Below are 20,365 nucleotides of genomic sequence, written 5' to 3' on the forward strand. Positions count from 1 at the left end.
GCTACCACCCTGAAAGCAAGAAACTGAAATTCAGTTCAATACAATGGAGTCTTACACCATGGGCACATGGAAGTTTTATTTACCACAAGTGTCTTATTGGTAAGTTCTGTATAGCTTTTGTTTTTATAAAGAGAAGCAGCTCTAGAATAAAACCCCATCAGACAGAAATAATTTCAAATGTGTAAGCTGGGCTAAGCAGCATATGATAATCAGTTTCAAAAGATATATTGGATCCAAATTTATTGAAGTAGAAGATGGGGAGGTTACATTGCCAATGAAGTACAAAAAGAATCAGAACAGCATTTTAGCCTGACCTGTTTTCTTTGATAATGGACTCAAGCAGAGAACAAAAAATAGATGAACGAGAAGTTAATGCATAAAAAAAGCTAAGTGCAAGTAATATTCTTTTTAATCTAAAACAAGAAAATATCATTTTGTTGGGTTTTTTTTTAAAGGACTTATACATCTTTAAGGGAACAGTAAATGTTTCAAGGCTAAAGCTCTGCACAAACACATTAATCCAATAGTAAGTACAGAGGACACACAGGCTATCTGCTGAGCCATGCGTGAGCTAATAACTCCAGCCGTCAAGACTGCCCTATTAAATGATAACAAAAGGCACCTAGTAAGAGATGGTAAAAAATTAATTAACTGGAGAAACAGCAAGAGAAATAAAACATAGCAGACAAACACTTCCCCATTCACCCATAAAGAATGACGTTTTCTCCACATTTAAAAAGCAGAAATGTAGTGTTAAGCAAACAAAAATCAGACTATTCCTTTAAATCAAGTTAACTCTGTAAGCTATCAAATACCTGTGGTTCCAGCTGAAATGAAAAGGGACTCAATATGAGCTGGCTTTTAGCAGGGAAATCCTCTTTGTCAAATAACCAATGTAAAGAAAACTCTTGTGTTAACAATTTCCCGAACATGGCTGTTAAGCTCTGCTTTCCAACTTCCCTTTTGGTCCAGAGACAGCTGTTCTTACAGCCCTCTCCATACACTCTCCCAGCCTGCCCCTGTCCACAAGGCTGCACGAACATACCACCACACCTCCTGCACCACAGAGTGCAGGTACACCCCTCAACAAAGGTACTAAGAGGAGAAATTGGTCCTCAGAAAAACACTGCACCCTTCTGCAAGGAATAAGATACACTACTCAGTGGATTTTGCAAGTGCCCTACTCCCTTTTTTTCTTCTTTGCTCTCAACTCCTTTTCCAACTTCTCACAAACAGCCAAAAAATGGCACTGTATGCAACAGAAGTTACTGAATGACATACCTCTGATTTGGTTTTTACACTAAAATAGAAGGCAAAAGTCTGGAGCACTTTTAAGACTCAGTGGCTAAAAAAACCCTAAGTTTTCCACTTTTCCATTCCACAGTACCACTCTACCAGGTAACAAACTTCCTTGTTATTTGATAGAGGAAAAATACTTTAGCTGCTGGTAAACCCCACTCAGTGCTCTTGCTATGCTGCAGAAAAACAAGACAAGTTTCTTCTGAAGTCCACAACTTGGGCAAGTTTGAAAAGACTGTGGCAAAAACTACCATATTTTTAAAATACATTACTATCAGCAGCATCTCACCTCTCAGTACTGACTTGAGGTTCAGCTTTGCTTGCCGGTGCAAGTCCTCCACACAAGGTGGTCTTGAGGAAGGCAGGAACACATTTTCCTGCTGGTGCCATGGAGCAGTGTAATGGACGGTCCATCTGCTCTCTTCATCTAAGTTGGAAACAGCTGCAGACAGAGAGAAAAAGAAGTAAGTGCTATTGAGGACAGGTCTACCATGTAACCCCATACACGTTTTGTCATGCATCATCTTGAAACTGAGAAGACTATTTGTCACCATGGTTCTATCAAAACACTCTTTAGACTTTTACTTCCTTAACAGCCAAAGAGCTCTTCTCCCACTTCTGAAATTATAAACGGCTTAGGCTGGAAGGGACTTTAAAGCCCATCCAGTTCCAATCCCCCTTCTACCCACCAGCTCAGGCTGTTCAGCGCCCCATCCAACCTGGAATTAAATACCACTATGAATGGGACAGCCACAGTTCCTCTGGGCAACCTGTTCCACTGCCTCATAACCCTATGAGTAAAGAATATCTTCCTAACATCTAATAAATTTCCCTTCTTTTAATTTAAAGCCATTCCTCCTCATCCTATCATTATTAGAACGAGAAGAAAGTCAGTCCCTTCCTTCTTATCAGCTTGTTTCAAGTACTCTAAGGCTAAAATGAAGTGTCCCCAGAGACTCCTCTTCCCCAAGCAAAACAAGTCCAGGTCCATCAACCTTTCATAGGAGGGGTAGATGTATTCTCTTGACCGGTTGTAGGAAACACCCTTCCCTCCTTCTGTGTTTTCACTTGCTAATGCATTTACTGTGGACCTGCGAGTCTATTTTCTGCCCATGAGCTCCCAGTCACTGCAAATAAAATCAGTTTTCCTGCCCCTGATCCTGCCAGGAGCCTCCTCCAGTTCAAGGGTGACCCTGAAAATGTGACAGTCACCATGAGAGATTAGGACAGGTTCATTTGTATAGTGAAACAACCTTCTCCGACCTCACACTCACACAAACCAGGAACTCAACTTCCACAGAAGTCAACAAACAAGCTTCTTTACATTTCCATGAGTGAAAAACAAGCAACTCAACAGGCAAATACTGCTCAGAGCACAGCAGCCAACGAGCAGGGATGGCACCGATCATCTCTTCCCATTCAGCACGTACATAACAACACCACAGTGACATTGCTTGGGTTCAAAGTTCCTTGCAGACTGCTGGTAGCAAATGGGCCAAAGGCGTAAGTCTAAGATTTGTTTACCATTTATGTTTCCCGTGAAAGAGCCATTACCTTTTGTTTCAAGTTTATCATCAATAAAAACTTTTACAGTTGAATGGTCTTATCCCTCCGCCCAGTAATAAGAGGAGAAGGGCAGTTGGGGGTCATATTTTACAATCCCCCAGGCACCGTTTGGCCTTCAGCCAGCATGCTGCATATCCTTGCTTTTAGCTCTCTGAAGCAGGAAAAAACCGAACCACTACAGCTGCGTCTCCTTCAGAGCACCTGCTCTGCTGGCTCAGCCCTATGGCACCGGCCTTGCTAGCAGCCCTACACCCTCCCTCTCTCTGCTGGCTGCCTGCAGCACCCGCCAGTGTGATTTTCTTGTGATGTGCAGAAGCTGAGAAGCAAAAGGAGCCACGGTCTACTGGTGTCTGAGAAATGGCTCTGCCTCTATCTCTGCAGTGCATCTGCCGGGATGAGCTCGGATGGAAATAACCTGGGCTCATTAGAGAACACAAGTTAAGCCTTGAACTTCAAAACCTATCTATAACACAATGCTGGTTTATTCTAGAAGGATCTGGTGAGCAGGAAAGTCCTTAAATGAATTTCCACACTTTTTATTTTATTTTATTCTTGATTACCATCAGAGCTCAGAAAAGTTTCTGAAGAATGGCTCCTGGTCACTTGTCTATAGGATGGCCTGATCGCACACCCCACCCATCCCTTAGCACTGAGTGCAGGTGTCCTTGTAACCAGAGGGCATATCTATCACCACCCACCCAGAAACCACCTCTCTGGTTACAGCAGCGCCCGGCCCTTCCCTAGGGCAGGCAGCAGGTTTATTCAGCTTCCTGCCATAAAATCATGGACTCATAGTGGTTGAGAAAGGCCTTCAAGATCACCCAGTCCAACCACAGAGTGACGTACCCCGTTCCAGACTGTGGGAGGAAGAAGGGAGGCAGCCAGGCCTGCCACACCAAAACTCACAGCTCCTGCTCACCCAACAAACCCAATGCACAGAAACTCAGAGCATGTTCCCAAACTACTCCCTCATGCCATTTGTCAGCCTTCACAAATTAAATTAAGAACTGCAATTCACCTGAAATCCACCTTGTTGCTAGGTCGGGTGTTAAAGATGCCCCCAGCAGAAGCAGCAAGGCAGTGCGGGGCAGGTGGGAGGCTGTCCCAAACCTCGCTCCCTACACCTACGGGGCACCAGCTGCGAGTCCGGCTGCTGCCCCATCACACAAAGAGCCTCACAGGAGCTGACACAGCAGCCCTAAGCAGTCATCCCATAAGGCTGCCCCTACACATAACCAAGTATTCAACAAAGTGGCATAAATCACAATAACACAGCACAGAAGCCAGAGCCGCACTCTCCTGCGAGGCTCTGCTGCTCCCCACAAAGACCGCCAGTACGCATAGCTACTTACTCTTTCTCTTGAAAAGTTTCATGAAAGATTTAAGCTTTGTGTTGATGAAAACCACCATTTTCAAGGTGTTACGCTGCGATCTCAGAGCTCAAATCCCGTAAGCCGGAGCTGCAGAAAGGTGACAGGTTTCCGGACCGACCCTGGTAAAACCGTACCAATTTCTCCTCTTCAGAGTTCCTCCTCCTCCCTTTTTTCCCTCTCTAAATCCCAACTTTGGATATGCCTGGATCTAAACGCACGGAATCATATCCAATCCTTCAGCCCCAAAGCCTCCTCCTCAAGTGCAATCCAGTGGGCTGGCGACAGCCACTTCCCATATGCAAAGCAGGGGGAAAAGAAAAAAAAGTTAATTATTATTCACTACAACAAATCGGCTTTGGGGCTCACTGTGCGCTCCTCATCCTCTCCAAGTTGAGTGGCTGCAGAAAAGAAGAGTTTGGGAGGCGATCCCTCCGCTACCCATAGCTGCGGCGGCCGTGCCCGGTGTGCCCAGGGGAGGGAGCGGGGCCGGGGGCGGCGGGGAGGGGCCGGGCGGAGCGGCCGCTCCGCCCGGCCCCTCCCCGCCGCCCCCGGCCCAAGGCTTTTATTTTTCGCATCTAATGGAACTTGTGCAACTTTTCAAATGGGCACATCCCTCAAAAACGCAGCCCCCTCCTTCCTAGGAATGAACGAGCCACGATCTTTGCAGGAGGGGGGGGGGGGGAAGCAAGCTGTGCGGCGAATCAATGTGCTCAGCAGGGCGTGCCCTTCGCACAATGTTAAGGCTCAAGGAGCGAGCCCTCCATCACAATGTAAGCTGCCTCGAGTTAACAATAGGAAGGATTTTTTCCTCGGGGAGAAGAAAACAGCCGGCAGCGGGGGTCTGGGGCTGACCCCAAAGCCGCAGCAGGACACACAGCCTCTGCAGCGTGAAAAGCAGATGCTCTGCAAGAACTCGATGCAAGCTTCACCACATCCCCGAGATTCAGTACCACGCAGCAAAAAACACAAAGTGCCTCCATCGGCGTCTGAACAAACCACTACTGGTGTAAGCAGCATTTCCCCAATTCCATAGGACATGCACTCACAACGTGGGTTTGACACCTGCACTACCACGAGCAGCAGGACCTTCCAGCCGCTCCCATAGACTGGCTCACCTGTGCCATGGTGCCTTTGCTTTGCTCGATTTCCATCACACACCTTACACAAAAACTGCCCGTCATCAAAACCCAGATAACAAGATGGCTATTCATTCATTTATTACTTTGTTTCATTTATTACTTTGTTTCATTTACTTTGTTTCATTTATTACTTTGTTTCACACGTAACTTGAAACCCTCACCTCCCCCTGCACAAATGCTCTGTAAATCTTCCCCTGACTTGCAGACTTCATCCTAAACAAAGCAGGTGCTGCCTCTCAGGATGAAGCACTGGAATAAGCTCCCCAGGGAGGTGGTTGAGTCACCATCCCTGGATGTGTTCAAAAACCTTTGGACACCTTTGCTTAGGAACATGATTTAGTGGAGGGTTGTTAGAGCTAGAGTAATATGATTAGGTTGTGGTTGGACATTATGATCTTTCCAACCTGAGTGATTCTATGATTCCATGAACACAAACTCTTATAGATGTCCCTGTTCACTGAGGAGGGGTTGGACTAAGTGACCTTTAAGGATGCTTTCCACAGAATCATAGAATCGTCTGGGTTGAACTTAAACCACCTTTGTTACATGCTATAAACCGGATTACCCAAGTCCTTGGTAAGATGGGGGGTCCTGGCAGCCACTTGTTTGAAGGATTTTGATGACATTTAAACAGTTTACACCTAACAAAGCAATTAGTTGTTTTCTTCTCTAACATTACACAGTGCTATTCCCCTTAGCATTTTTCCATTACCCATTCATCATTAAACCCATCTGAGATGCACTCTCACTGGACACATCATGCAGGTGAGTCCAGAATGCCTCTATTTGCATCTCATTTGCACTGGAAAAGGCAACCATATTCAAGCTGGCAAGTGATGGAGATTGCGCTTCTAGAAGGGACACAGGTTGTCCCCGAGGCCTTTATTCATTTCTCAAACATTTCCAAGTCCCATGGATGGGCTTCATCCCCATTTCAGGCTCAGGTCCCTGTGTACTAACATGTTCTAGGCTACTTTGGACAGTTCTGGAAACTTTCCCTTTTCACCATGGGTTGCAGCTTGCCCAAGGTGAAGGTTGCTCTGAATCATCCCCTAGTCAGAAGCATTCTGAAAATAAACACTTAATGGCAGTCACCAAGCCCTGATCTCCAGATGAAGTTATTCAAACCCAGTAAGAGACAATCCATAGGATGATGTCTGCCTTTTGTCTTCTTCCATCTTTCTTCCCTGTGGTCAATTAAACCACCTTGGCAGAAAGACTGCTGCAGTTCGTTCTGGGGGGACAAAGCCAGTCCCAGCAGAAGGCGTGCACATGCTCAGTACCAGTTCTTTACAAGCAGTGACTCAAGGGCTGCTGGCACACCTGCTAGCTCACCTTCGGCTAGTTAATATTAACTTACCACCCCTCCCTTCCCACATCCTTAGAAAAATGGTAATGCTCATTTGCCATCTCACGTGGATACCAGCGCAAGCAACACAGAAAAATGCTGGAAGATTCAAGCAAATGCCAATTCTGGAGAGGTCATTTAATTTAGAAGTTTGGCCTAGAAGAAGCTCCATCCTAACTTACAAGTCAAGGCAAAAGGAAAGGCAAAAAGGAGCCACCTTAAATCATGAGCAGGCTGTCATTGGCAAAACTGTTCTTGGTTCACATATAATAGCTTTTAACCCCTGACTGGCTTAGCTGGGCTTTTTTTTCTACTACCAAAATTATTTTTCTTGGTTTTGCTTTTAAGCCTCAGTTTAAGCAGAGACCATCAGTGTCCTTGATAGGCATACGAGAACAGTCTGCATCATATGAATCACAAGAGCATCTTCGTCTGCAGGGACTGCCTGAAACATCACAGCCCCCGGCCCCTTTGCCCCTCTCCCCTCTTTGGAGGGAGGTTTCCAGCTGACCTGTTCCGTGACAGCCATCTGGGACTGCCATCCCTTGATGTTCCCAGCAGCACAAAACATTAGCAACCAAGTAACAGTCTATAAATATGCAGCTTCCACAGAAATATCTCATACCACCCACCAGGGCCTGGAAGGGAGGTTCTCTGCCCCTGCCCCATTTGTAACTCAATACTCCGCACCTTGCACAGCTACACCTGATGTGCTGAGGAAGCTGAGAAATGTTACCACTGATTTTTAAAGAGATGAGCCCCACACATCTGAAATTCATGAAATAACACTAACAGATGTATCACCATCTCAAACTGTAAGCTGCCCACCTTAGAAATTTTATTCGGGCAACAGAAAAATCCTCCATTAAACAAATGCGTAGCATCGGTGATGTTTTAGGCAGGGAGATAAAGTAAAAATGTGCAAGTGATCTGGGAACTGCATGCAAGAGCTGTTCCACTGCATCTCTACACAATAACCAGATGGGAAAGGTAAAATGCTGCTGAGCAGATGTATTCTAAACTGAGATACACTTCCAGCGAGTTCCCATCATATTGCTCTGACAGTGCATGAAGAAGACTGCTGGCATTGCCACTGTGCTCCTGCAGAACTGGGCCAGACACTCGGGATTGTTCCCCATCACCCTGCCTGTCCCTCCACACAGCTACAGGTGGCAGGGCAAGCGGCTGCCAGACTGAGCCAGCTCCTAACAGCACCCCCTCCCCCCCCCCCCCCCCCGCCCCTCCGCCTGCGGATGCACCCGCTGGGTGAGCCTGAGCCAAGATTAAGCACTTCCTGCAGGTTGCAAGGCTCTGTCTGGTTTCAGATCAACACCATGTCACCCTAAAAACCGTGCCTTGACTACTACTTGAGAGCACTGTGCTCAGAAATAAGAAGCATGAAGTGCCTGTGATAAGAAATGCTGAATGTAGCTTTGCCTAAACTTTACTCCTGCTCTGGCCACCTTCACTCATGCCATCAAGCATTTGCTACTGCTTAAAGGCCCCTTCAGACCACAGGAATCAATAATTTATGATTATAAGGGCTTTTTCCCCTCCCTTCAGAGCCAATCACGTCTGGCCATCTCCCGGTACTTTTCAGTAGAACAATAGTGTTCCCCCAGAGGCCATCCACCCCACCCCAGGCAGAGGCATCAGCCGCCCTCCTTTCCCCGACTCACAATGGCCTCTTTGAAGGCATCCTCGGCCTTATGAAGCACGATACTTCCCCAGCCAGCAAGAAATCGCCATTCAGCTACTCATCGGGAGGAAGAGGAGGACGAGAATGCAAGGACGAGAATGCAAGGCGACAGGGAATAAAAGAGGAGGATTATTTCACCCCAAAGCAACCCCAAAGGACGAGAGGTACTCGTGGTCCAGTGAATTACAGAATCGTTTAAGATTCTGTTTAAGATTAAAAAGACCACTAAGATCACCGGTGCAGCCATCGAAGTCGCAGGGAAGCGTTGAGTGTCTCCATGAAGGCAACAACGAGGAAGCTATTGCCCTGAAGAGAGCCCCCCATTTGTTCATCCAACGGGGGCTGCCCGGGGAAGGCGAGACAGAAAAGCGGCATAGCCTAAGCCAGAGCGGACAGAAAAGCAGCAGACTGATTGATCTGATGATCCTATTTAGGTCACAGCACAATAAAGCTAATTCATTCCTTTTACAATTCAAAACATCTTGCCACAGACCCTCTGTCATGCAAACACATCACCGGAGTGAAAAGGGAGAATTCTGGCAGAGCTGCATACAGACAAAAGAGAAACCTCCTTTGGTTAGAGCATCTCCCGACACTGTATCTGCAGACAGGAGGACAGATAACAGTAGTGAATGTGCGATTTTGTTGAACGTCTTTGTTTTGTATTGCAGGGCACAATCCTCTTTCCTTTGGCCATTCCTGAACTAAGACAACATCAGCTCCCAGAGGAGTACTTCGCTCTCTCCATGGGAACGCTCCTTTAAAATTCCACCGGAAGATATTCTGACTTTACATTCCAAACTCACCTTAATGCTCCTTAAGAACCGAGCAAAAGTGACTGCAGCAAATAAGGTCGTCTTTACAAAATCTCGACTTTTATTTGCTCTAGAAATGCACCATAAGTAAAGACACTTCTCTGAGTAAGTGAGGGAAAAAACATCATCACCTCATGAAACAAACAAAACCGACACACAAACTTCTGCCCTGCGCTGTCTCCCAGTTGAGTCTGTAATTCCATCTTCAGCAGCTGCACGCTTGGGGACCCACGCTAATATCCAACTGATTTCTTAAATTAATCTCAGTCTGCATTCTCTTCAGGAGTGTCCCAAATGGGACACACTCCCCACTCATTTCACTTATTTAAAGTCACTGAAAGAATTCATGCAGCATACCTCAATCTCCCCTCCCAGCATTGCACTTTGGGACGTATGCAGTTATATATGGATTATCCTCACACAAGGAAATAGCCGATATATATACACACGTATTTTTAAGCTCTGAGACACTTATAAAATTAGGCTGGCAAGTCCTTCAGCTTCTTAAGAAGTTTGCAATGTGTACATGAAAAGAACCTAAAATCCTCCTAACTTAGCAGCCTATGTACAAGTGTTAATACAAAAATCAAGCAGGGCTTGCTCTGTTCTCACACACAAAGTTGACAAAAAGTTTTGTATCTTAGTTAGAAACTTGCAAAAATTCCCCCAAAAGCACATCTGTACAATGCAGCACTAGAACGACAACTAAAAGCTAAGGTTCACAAACAGCCGAGGGATTTTTGGTACTTTAGTTGTTAATATTGACAAAATCTGAAAAGCTGTGCACGTTTCAATTATATACAGGCACAATCTTGAAAAACAACACTCTCCAACTAAAGGCAGGCACAGATCTTGCCTATGTAACAGTCACCTAATAACGGTGTTGCAGGAGTCAGTGATCTACTTCAAGCTGCGAAGGAAAATACTGAGCTAACATCTGTGCCATAGCATCTCCAGAGGATGGCTTTGGCTGCCCACGCATCTGTTCATCCCAGACATCATCAAATACCAACAGACCTGGAGAACAAACTTTAAGATGACCTTTGTGTAGTCAGCATCTTCTTTTAAGAAGCTCTGAACAAATACATTAAATTGAAAGGGAAGTCTCACCAGTTCATGCCTCTAATTAGTTGCATTTTCAAAATTTATAGCATGGATGATAACTTAAAGAGAGGCAGAGATGGGGATACCCTTGCTATTTATCATACAGAATCCAGCAAACCTCCCAGCATGATGTGTATGGTCAGTGTTCACAGGTGAAGAGCTGCTCTTCATTTGCTTTCTAGCAAAATTCACCTGATGGTTTAAGTGATGCCACCTTGAAAAGGTGGCTCCACACCAAACATCTTCAGAGTGGACCTTCAGGAACAACAGCTATCAAGTTGTCTGATACCGTGGCAATGGTTTCAATAAATAAATATGTGGAGGCATTATTCAAACAGAGACCTCACCATCTACTTCATCAAAAGATAATATACAAAAAGACAAAAAAAGAAAACAACAACAACAGAGATTCTCTCTACTCCTGAATTAGGCCAGCCATTTCTGCCTCCGTGTCCTTCCAGAAAGTGAAAAGAAAGTGCCCCGCTTTCACATCCAGGACCCCTATTGTAGATCTCTACAGTTCCTCTTGTTTTAGAGAAAGTAGTTACTCCTTGCTATGGGCAGAGAGTGTCAGAAAACTGAAATAAATCAGTAAAATTTAACATCAAGGGCTTTAATGTGCAGAAATATAATCAGTTTTCCAGCCTAGAGAACAAGCTTTCAACAAACACCTGTCCTCTCCAGCTCAGCTCTTCTTAAAACATACCAGTACTTGGCATTTAGGAGACAGTGAGACGGCAGCAAAGAAATATCAGAGTTAACTGCTGCTATGCAAATGACTATGAACAAGCCCTGGCATCTCCAGACAGTTGATGAAACTATTGCGTTTACCAGTGGCTGCATTTTTATCCAAATTCAACCTTGGGTTATAAATTTGTCCAAGGAGCTATTCATTGTTTCCACAGTAGATCAAGCTGTAATGGGATGTGGACAGCATTTTGCATCACAAGCTATTGGGAAGACAAGAGAGGAGTAAGTTGGATGAGCCAGGTGAGAAACCTTTGGGAGCAGCCCCAAGACAGGTCCCACCCTGGAAGGGAGATGATTTGAACGTAAAGGAGAAAGTGAGGCTCAATAACCATCAATGTGAATAAAGCTTACACCTCAGGAAAACAAATCAATAAAACTAAAGCTATCTTTTCTCACAAATATTCTGCTAAACATACTATGTATGAAGACCCTCTTCCTTATTTCTGTCTTTATAGATTATGATAAAAGCAGGTCTAGCCTTTCACATCTTTTATGGACACTGCAATAGAGCAGTAAGCAAGCTCTGGTCCAAAATGAAGACATTAAAGCACTGTATTCACATTAGCTCTATAAGTGCTTCTTTTTCTGTCAGGGCAATCAGCATCCTGCTCCTCTTCTGATTACTTAGGCCCTGACAGTAAAAGGAAGTATCACACAAGGGAAAACACACTCACCTTCAGCTACTGGACATAAAACAGTGTTTTTTTCTCTGATGTTATCAATTATTTACCCTAAGGATGGCTCCCACCATCTGCCTGGGGACTTGCTCACATTGTCCCTTGCTCTGGCCCCACCACCATGCAACGCTAACAAAAGTACAGCAGCCTACTGAAGGCAGGTGCTGGAAAAGCCACGAGGCTGGCAGAAGTGGCAGCCTTCCTTTGGAGGTGCTGCTCCATTGCAAGGTTAATCAGAGACAGGTCATAAAGGTGTAGAAAGACATTTATGTAACTGTTCACACATTCTGGCAGTGACAAACATGCTCAGGGAGAAGTGTGACACTTTCCCATTCAAAAGCAGCAGAGGGCCTCCGCAGTCCTTTGTGTCAAACCTCCCTGTTCCTAAACTTCTTATGGAAATGCTTCAAAGACAACTGGCCAGCCAGAGCACTACAGCAGAGGAGTACGAGCAGACAGCATGGCTCAGATCAGAAACCAAAAGAACGGGGGGACAAGATGCCCAGGATGAGCAGTAAGTGACCACTGCAGTACCTACACATTTTTCTGCCTTCTCCCAAAGTTCTATTGCCAGCAATGCCTGTTCATATTCCCCTAACGAGGACAAGACATAGCTACAAACGGAGGTGGCTACCAGCACCTTGAAGAACTGTTTCCAAACAGAGGAGAGGACCTGCCAACCAACAGCTCCAAGCAGTACTCTGGGGAATTTCTGCCTTTAAATTAGTGATGCTCAGCCCCCTCCATATGCTCAGAAGATGTGGGGAGGCTGATTAAGTACAGTTCAGCTGCAGAAGTGGCATCATGGGGTTTCAGATTTATTCTCTCCCAATGACTCCAGGTCAGTTGACAAGTGAGATGCTGTGTTTGTAACTGCTGTAGCTGCAAGCACCGTGGGCAATCCAAAATTCAAGCTGTGTCTTTCCAATCACGCATCATCCCCACAATCCAGATCTCATTGCACAGTATTACAGCATCAATTGAGATGTAACTGCAATGAGCCACGTAAAGCATTTTTTCTGATGAAAAATGTGTCCTCTGTGTCCCAATTTCTGGGTAGGCATAAGAATATGGTTTTTATTGTTTAGCACCACATATTCTTACAATACAATGAATCCAGAATACTTTTCAATTGCTTGTCATTGATTTCCTAGCTGTGCAACCCTTGTGCCTTTCCAGTAGAATTTGAATGCTGTTTTTTGTTTGTGTTTTTTTGCACAAGATGTAAATTAAAACAACAAATTGCCCCCCTCCTCCATTTTCTTCTTAAATAATCAATCTCTCCCCATTGCAACTCTTCAGAGAGACTTAGGAACACAAGAAAAATGCCATCTGTTGGCAAAGAGGTGAGGCTAAGCCCTTCCTGTAGAAATATTCACTTTACATTACTCAAGCAGACACATTTAAGCAACAAGTGATCCTGAGTCCCTAAATCAGCGCATCACAGAATACAAAATGCATGTAACCTGCAAAGGAGATCTATAGAGTTAGTGAAAATAAATTAATTAATAAAATAGAAAAGTACCCTCTACAACAGGCGAAGTCGACCATTTTCCATTTTTCACTATACACTGCTTAGATGTCAGTCTAAAATGACTCAAATAACAAGAGATGTATATTGGTTCTTTCCTCCAGCGCACTGTTTAAACACCCCAAGAAGTAAAGATAGTTGCCGTGGTGCAAGGGAGAGGAGAGCAGCCCACTAGTGCACACAGAGGCTGCCATCTGCAGCACTGACCCCGCTCTCTCAGCACACCAGGACCCACCAGACCATGCTAATACAGTCTGGGGGTGGGAGAGGAGTCACCACTTGGGCACTTGTAACCTACATTTTCTGCCTGACAGAACCACCACACATCCTGGAGTCACCCAACACTGCAAGAAAGCATGGAGCAGCTTCTTAAGTCTCACTTTCAGAAACTACATCACTCAACACCCTGCAAGACAAGACAATGTCAGGTACTGGCTTCAGGTACCAGTAGTAGTAGCCAACTCATTGCTGTAGGCACTGTGCACAACTAACCCCACAGCTTCAAGGTTTTTTATATTTTAGCCCATCTTAACAAGATGGAAAACATTGCTCTAGGAAGCCCAGCTCAGCTTGAAGCTTAGCACTGCTAGACAAAAAAAAATGGGTTCACAATAAAATCACAAGTAGTACAAGTTTCCGCAGACCGTCCCCAGCAGAGTGGGTATCCCCACTGGGACAGACACAGATGGCCGCAGAGTACCCCATGAATCCAAATCCAACATGCAGAGTGCTTCTGTGAATACACAGCTGTCATTCCAGATACAATCCTTACTACTCAAACCTCTTTTAAACATAATAACTATAAATCCCACAAGTTTCTTCTAAAAATCAGATCCCAGTTGCAAACTCCATAGAGCCAATCACCCTGAGATTCACCTCCTGATGACACTCCTCTGCTAGTTCCTTTCCTCCTTTCCACGACTAAGTAGCCTTCCCTCCTTTCTACTGTTTCCCATATGGTTACATGAATGCAGCAATTAATATGCAATTAATAAAATGGTGTGATCAACTGCTTTTGTTCACAGAAGCAGCTGCTCTGCATGTTACAACATAATTAGACAAATTAAGATGTACTGCTTTTGTCTGCAGCATCACTCATGCTTAAATGTCACTAAGCCTATTGGCATTTGGGATTATTTTAAACACATCTTGTTTTATTAACACTAAAATTTATCACAGAGCCAGATTTATAAGCTGCCAGCTGTAGGGGACAGCCAAGTGCAAGTCTGCTTCACCTCCAAAATGTTTGCACAAGCCACTCAAGGGTTAAGGGCAGAACGGGGCTCTTCCAGAGAATAAAGGAGAGGCAGCACACCATGGTACTACTCCAAAGGGTTGTTATTGAAGCTTCTGGCTTCCCAATAGCGTGGGTGTATGACGAAAAGGGAAGGGACAATCTATGAAGAGGGGATGGCATGGAGAAATAGGGGAGTAACAAGGAAAATTTCTGCTGCAGGAGCACTGCAGATGAGCCTGGCAGTGCAGGAGCCCTGACCAACACAGGACAGGCACAGAGCTGCTCTCAGAACGAGGAGCAGGGGAAGTCACTGACCTGCAGAGATCTGAGCGTACAGTGCACACCACAACAAGCAACTCCCAGTGAGATTTACAAACACACCATACCTGCCATCCCAAGAGATTTTCACTCAGGGTGGTGACGCACTGGAACAGGTTTTGCCCAAAGAGGTTGTGGATGCCCCTGTCCCTGGAGGCATTCAAGGCCAGGCTGGATGTGGCTCTGGGCAGCCTGGTCTAGTGGTTGGCAACCCTGCCTGTGGCAAGGGGGTTGAAAATACATGATCTTGGAGGAGGTCCTTTTCAACCCAGGCCATTTTATGATTCTATGATTTAAATAAAATGAAGCACTGTGGAGCTGTTTGAGTCCACATCAGCTACCACCCTCAGCTACAATCTTCAAGACACACCAGCTTCACATGCAACCCTGTGTTGCAAATAACAAAATAAATAAAATAATAAATAAATAAAATAATAAAATAACAGAAAGGCTGTTATTTAACCAAATTCAGAAATAACTTTCTAGAGATCAACAAGTTCCTTTGCTTTGCAAGGTACTGCTGGCTTTTTCTAGCCAAATGAACAAAATTTCCAATGAAACCCAAAGAACACCAAGAGAAAAGTTGGGGACAACCCTTCTTTAAGACATGCAATAAGGATTATATTCAAGTTCCTCCTTCTCTTAGAAACAAACCATCCTTGTGTGTGCTGCATGTGCCAGCTGCAGGGCACAGGCCTGGAGCACCAGCTGAAGCGAAGCTTGGTGCTGGACTGGCCAGTCACTTGCATCGTGTTTTGTGAGCAGCCACCACAGCCACTCACTAGCAGAGACTGAGCCCCGCTGTCACTTACGACATGGGAGGCCACAAAGACGTGCTCAGTGCTCTGCAAGGCCAGGCTTAGGAGAGACACAGAGCTATGTGGTCTTTGTTTCACAGCACTAAATGAGAAGGCAAAGAATGAAGCCTTCCAAGCCACTGGCATTTTATTAATATAATTTGGCATTTCATTAATATAACATCTTTTCATTGGAAAACTTAAATCTCATGGCTGTTGGAACAAAAACCTGGGGAAAAAAAAAAGAAAAAATATATCAAATAGTGAAAAATAAAATACCTGCCTTGGTTCAGAACACCCTATTAATTTATAAATAGATTCAGTCATTATCCTTTCAAATTCTGTATGCTTTTCCACACAATACACACCATGCAGAAAGGTCTCGGATTCGCAGCTACGACAGAGCTGTTGTCCCTCAAAAGGGTAATGAATGAAAAAGAATAGAGCATTCTTTCATGAGCTACTGGGCAACAAAACATGAAGAAAAAGTTCCAGTAACTGAAGCTACTGTTCAACAAACATTAAAAGTAATCCAACACTGCAGTTGCTCCCTCTCACGCTTGCGGAAGAAGGAAAGAAAAAAAAAAAAACCTCCACAACTCTTACCAAAATATCATTATAAAACAAAGAAAACCAGACTGATGCAACAGTTTAGCTACGTTAGCATAAAATGCCTTGAAACACAGCTAGATAAAACACAGAGCAGAGATGCTGAGCACAGGAGGCAGGCAATGCTCTGAGCAGGAGGTGGCAGCATTTGGAGGCAGCAGGCACAGCCAGCAGGCTCTCACCAGTCCAGCTCGCACTGAAAACAGCTCTGCCAGGCCTGGTCAGCCCAAAGCTTCAGCTCAGCTTTGCTGCAGGAAAACTAGCCACAGCCACACAACAGTGCTGGAGTAGTTCCACAGTCATGGATATGCATGAGATGCTGATAGTCTCTCCGCTACTGTAATGCTGTTCTTCCTCTGAGCAGAAAGGCTCTGAGAAGCTGTAATCCTGAATTCTGGCTTGTTTCAATCACGCATTGCCTATTTTCAGCGAATACAGCAGTGACAGCAGAGGAACAACACAAATGTTGAAACAATATCGAGTTGGTAATGCTCAGTCTCCACTTCATGCATCCCTTGACGTTTTCAGTGGATCAACTGCTAACAGGTGAACGAAGCCACCAAACCCTAACCTGGTCCTTTGGTGGTTGTGGCTGCAGCACCCCAACCAGAATGCACATGTGAACACTGTCCAACAGCAGCACTGTGGTGAGAAGGAGCACTGGAGGCTGCAATCCTTGATGAGGAAACTGCCCCCAGGCACAGAGCTCAATACTTGGGCTGCCGTTGTGTTTGCAAACGACCCCAATGCTGCCCTGGGCATTTTCTGCCTGTGAAACCTCTACAATGGGGTTCCCATGGAGGCTGTTATCACCAGAGATAATGCTGGCCAATGAGCACCTGCTGTGCTCAGCAGCTATCACTTGACCCATTCCCAGAAAGCACTTCCACTCTGAAACACTTTTGTTCCTTAAAATAACCATTAACTGAGGTTAACAGCAGCACCAGTCTCTCTATCTCAAAGAGAAATAGGACCTGTCCAGCCAATAACACTCAACTGATGGCTTAACTGTATTTTCGTTCTTTTGCCTCTGTGGGCTGAGGAGGAACACAAAGGAATACGGCCAGTGGGCAGGGCTGGCACCCCTGCATAAGTATGGGCACTGGTACTGGCATGGCTAAGGCAGGAAGCACTCAGCTGATCTTTCAATGCATCGTTTAGAGGATTCAGCATTGCATACAGAAGCTTCAATTGGTCATAATGCAAACAGAATCATAGGAATGGTTTAAGTTGGAAGGGACCTCCAAAGAGCATCGATCTCCAACTCCCACACTGTGGGAAGGGTTGCCAATCAGGCTGCCCAGGATTGTAGCAGACACTGGTGAAACTCAGCCCATGGGAACCAACCATAAACTTTTCAATATATAAGAGTTTATCACCGGGGCATAGAAATTACTTTTAAAAGCTTTGGTAAATCACAAGTAAACCACTGAACTGCCTATATATGTGCTATATCACAAACCATCCAAACTACACAAGTGTGCATAGCTTTTAAAATAGTCAACAGAACATAAAGGAATTCTCTCTTCGCTATGAAAACACTGAAGAAATGACAACAAAATGAATGCACTTGGACAGGGAGAGCAGACACTCCCACTGCATACCTGCAGATATTTTACTGTTTAGTACCAGATACTAAATCCCACTATTTAGACGCAAGAAAATTTCCTGGGCACTTCTCCACACAGTTATTTGTATTATTTCAACTGCGAGGCCATCAAGTTCTCACCCAAGAAGCTGAAAAGTGCCTTGAAGAGACTCAACTGTTTATGTGCAAAAAGTGCCTTGAAGAGACTCAACTGTTTATGTGCAAAACCAAATATTTCAGTCCCCAAACTTCTTCAGTCCTGCTCTGCAGCATCACTGGGTTGGCTTCCCAACACCTCTGGTTGCCCTTTCTGATAGCTCCCCTAGAATACAGAGGCCACGGAATGTACGTGCAGCATAACAGAAAGCAGACGTATGTGCAGTTTTCACTGATCACTGTTAGCACTGTGTGGCTACATTTATCGATTTGGTAGTAATTAGATATTGTCAAATGACCAGCATAACACTAATGAGGAAAAGAAAAATCAACACAGTTGTGAACATATATAAAAAAAAAAGAAAGAAAAAAAAAAAAAGAGGCCTAGTGTGAGAAAGCCAACCAGCTGGGTTGTTTTTTTGCAGGAGAAAGTTCCTTTGCCTTGTGAAATTTTGCCCCCATCATGATAAAACACACTTTTTAAAGCAACCATTCCACGAACAGCTGGGTGCCTTTGCTTAGGTGGCCAGAAAAAAAATGAAGGCAAGCAATAAGGCTAAAAGTGAAACAGCTGAGCATTACCATTGTCTATCCTAGGCTCTCTCTCCTTTTCCCCATCTGTATTTGCTAATGAAACATGAAACAATACAGATTTGAAAAAGAGTGAATCATCACAATTCAGGAATTCTTTCTTCTCACATTCAGGGGGAAAACAACCTTAGAGACCGAAGGTTATTCAAAAGCAGGTTTCTTTACTCATCAGCTACGTTAAAAGATCCTTGAATTTAAGAACTTTTTCTTATTTCTCCTGGACCTACCATACACCAATTATTTCTATGGCTTTCAATTAGTGCACCACATCAACAGCTCCATTCAACTAAACCGGTAATTTTGCTAAGGAGGAGCACTACTGAGATGAAAGCAAGTGCTCAACACCTCTCAGTCATCAGCAGAACACATGCATGAGGGCAGTGCCATGCAGCTCTAGCTTTGCTGGCACACCTGTGTATTTACACACATTTTCTGAAGTCAAAATATGTTCTCTTCAAAACAAGATTCTTCCCAATTTCCTCCTTCTCTAATAGAATAAGAAAAACATGGATGTTTTCTTCACTTACAGATACACTTTACCTATTTAGTCCTTTAACAGTAACCACAACACCCAACAAAAAGCACCCAAACTTCCTTACTCGGCCAGAAGCTGTCATCCTCCTTTCTCAGCAGTTTCCTCTTGAGGCGCACAGGCAACTTGGGGTACGCATTGCCCATCTTTCCAGCGTGCAGTGGGATGAGTTCCTCCTCATCCTCATCCTTGCAGCCCGGCTGCCACTTGCCGCTGCTGAGGCACCCGACCATGGGCTCTGCAGGCAGGCAGCGCACATAGGCGATCATTGTGCTGTGCTGCTCTCGAGGATGGCCCCGCTGTCCCCAGTGGCTAGTTCAGTGCAACAGGGAGTGGCCAGCTCAGAACCCGTAAGCAGACACATTCAAAGCATTATGAAAGAGAAGATTTTCTCCTCCTATGCTTAAGAGAAGATAGACTATTTGGTTGCGGCCAAACCGTTTTGAGCAAGGTTCGACTATTCGTTAAAAAAAGAAAGAAAGAAAAAGAAAAAACAATAAAAATCAATCGTCTAATGAACAGCTCGCTCTGGTTGCCGGGTTCCCAGCTGCTGCCCCTGTCTCAAAGCACAGAGCCGGAAATTATCAGCTGCACAGAGCTGTAACACTGAGTTGTCTCTCCCCAGGTTTCTCCCTTCCTGCTCCCACCCAAGCCTGCTGCTCCTCTTAAGCCTTATCCCCGATTATTCACCGCCCTCTGACCAGCAGGTAGTGGGGCCATACACAGATGGCCACAACCAAGAAGCTTATTTAAAGCTAACGGGCTGTAATCACTAGGACACCGACAGCCAGAAAACCACCACTGCTGGGGCAGGGATCTGCCAAGAGCAGGTGTGTTTGCATTTGTCTTGGATGTGAGAGCAGAAAAGACATGTCAGATAGAACACAAGTAGTACTACAATTTCTGTACTTGGATTTTAGGAAGAACACTCCTTTTCAAAGTCAGAGTCACTGTAATCATTGAGCAGCAGGTATTTTTCACGGTAAGCCATAGTAGCAAGCACAAAATACAAGCAGTTCTCACTTTGTACTCAGTACTGCCTCAATAAATAAATCCCACAACATCTCTAGAGGAGAGGCATTATTCCTATTTAAAGACAAAGACAGCCTCAGTGGGATTTAGGAACCTGCCTACAGAGAGGAAAAGCCAGGATTACAATTGAGGTCCCCTCAGTGCCCTCATCCACAAGCCAGCAGCCTCCAGGGCCTCACCCAGAATCTGCACTGCTAAGGAAGT

The 20,365-nt window shown here is 44.9% G+C and overlaps 1 protein-coding gene across 13 annotated transcripts in view; it reads right to left on the reverse strand.

Annotated features, from left to right (window-relative positions):
- The window catches only part of NHSL1 (NHS like 1), a 164,901-nt gene that overhangs the window by 47,511 nt on the left and 97,025 nt on the right, over nucleotides 1–20,365 (reverse strand). For 11 of the 13 annotated variants that reach the window (XM_072331376.1, XM_072331379.1, XM_072331378.1 and 8 more), the window contains one exon: nucleotides 1,589–1,741. In XM_072331376.1, coding sequence (XP_072187477.1) covers nucleotides 1,589–1,741 — 153 coding nt within the window. Of the gene's footprint in view, nucleotides 1–1,588; nucleotides 1,742–4,217; nucleotides 4,705–20,365 lie in introns of those variants that run through there. The other 2 variants (XM_072331387.1, XM_072331383.1) reach the window with 1 other exon arrangement.

The sequence above is a fragment of the Excalfactoria chinensis genome, chromosome 3, assembly GCF_039878825.1.
Source record: "Excalfactoria chinensis isolate bCotChi1 chromosome 3, bCotChi1.hap2, whole genome shotgun sequence".
In the NCBI taxonomy this organism is placed as follows: domain Eukaryota; kingdom Metazoa; phylum Chordata; class Aves; order Galliformes; family Phasianidae; genus Excalfactoria; species Excalfactoria chinensis.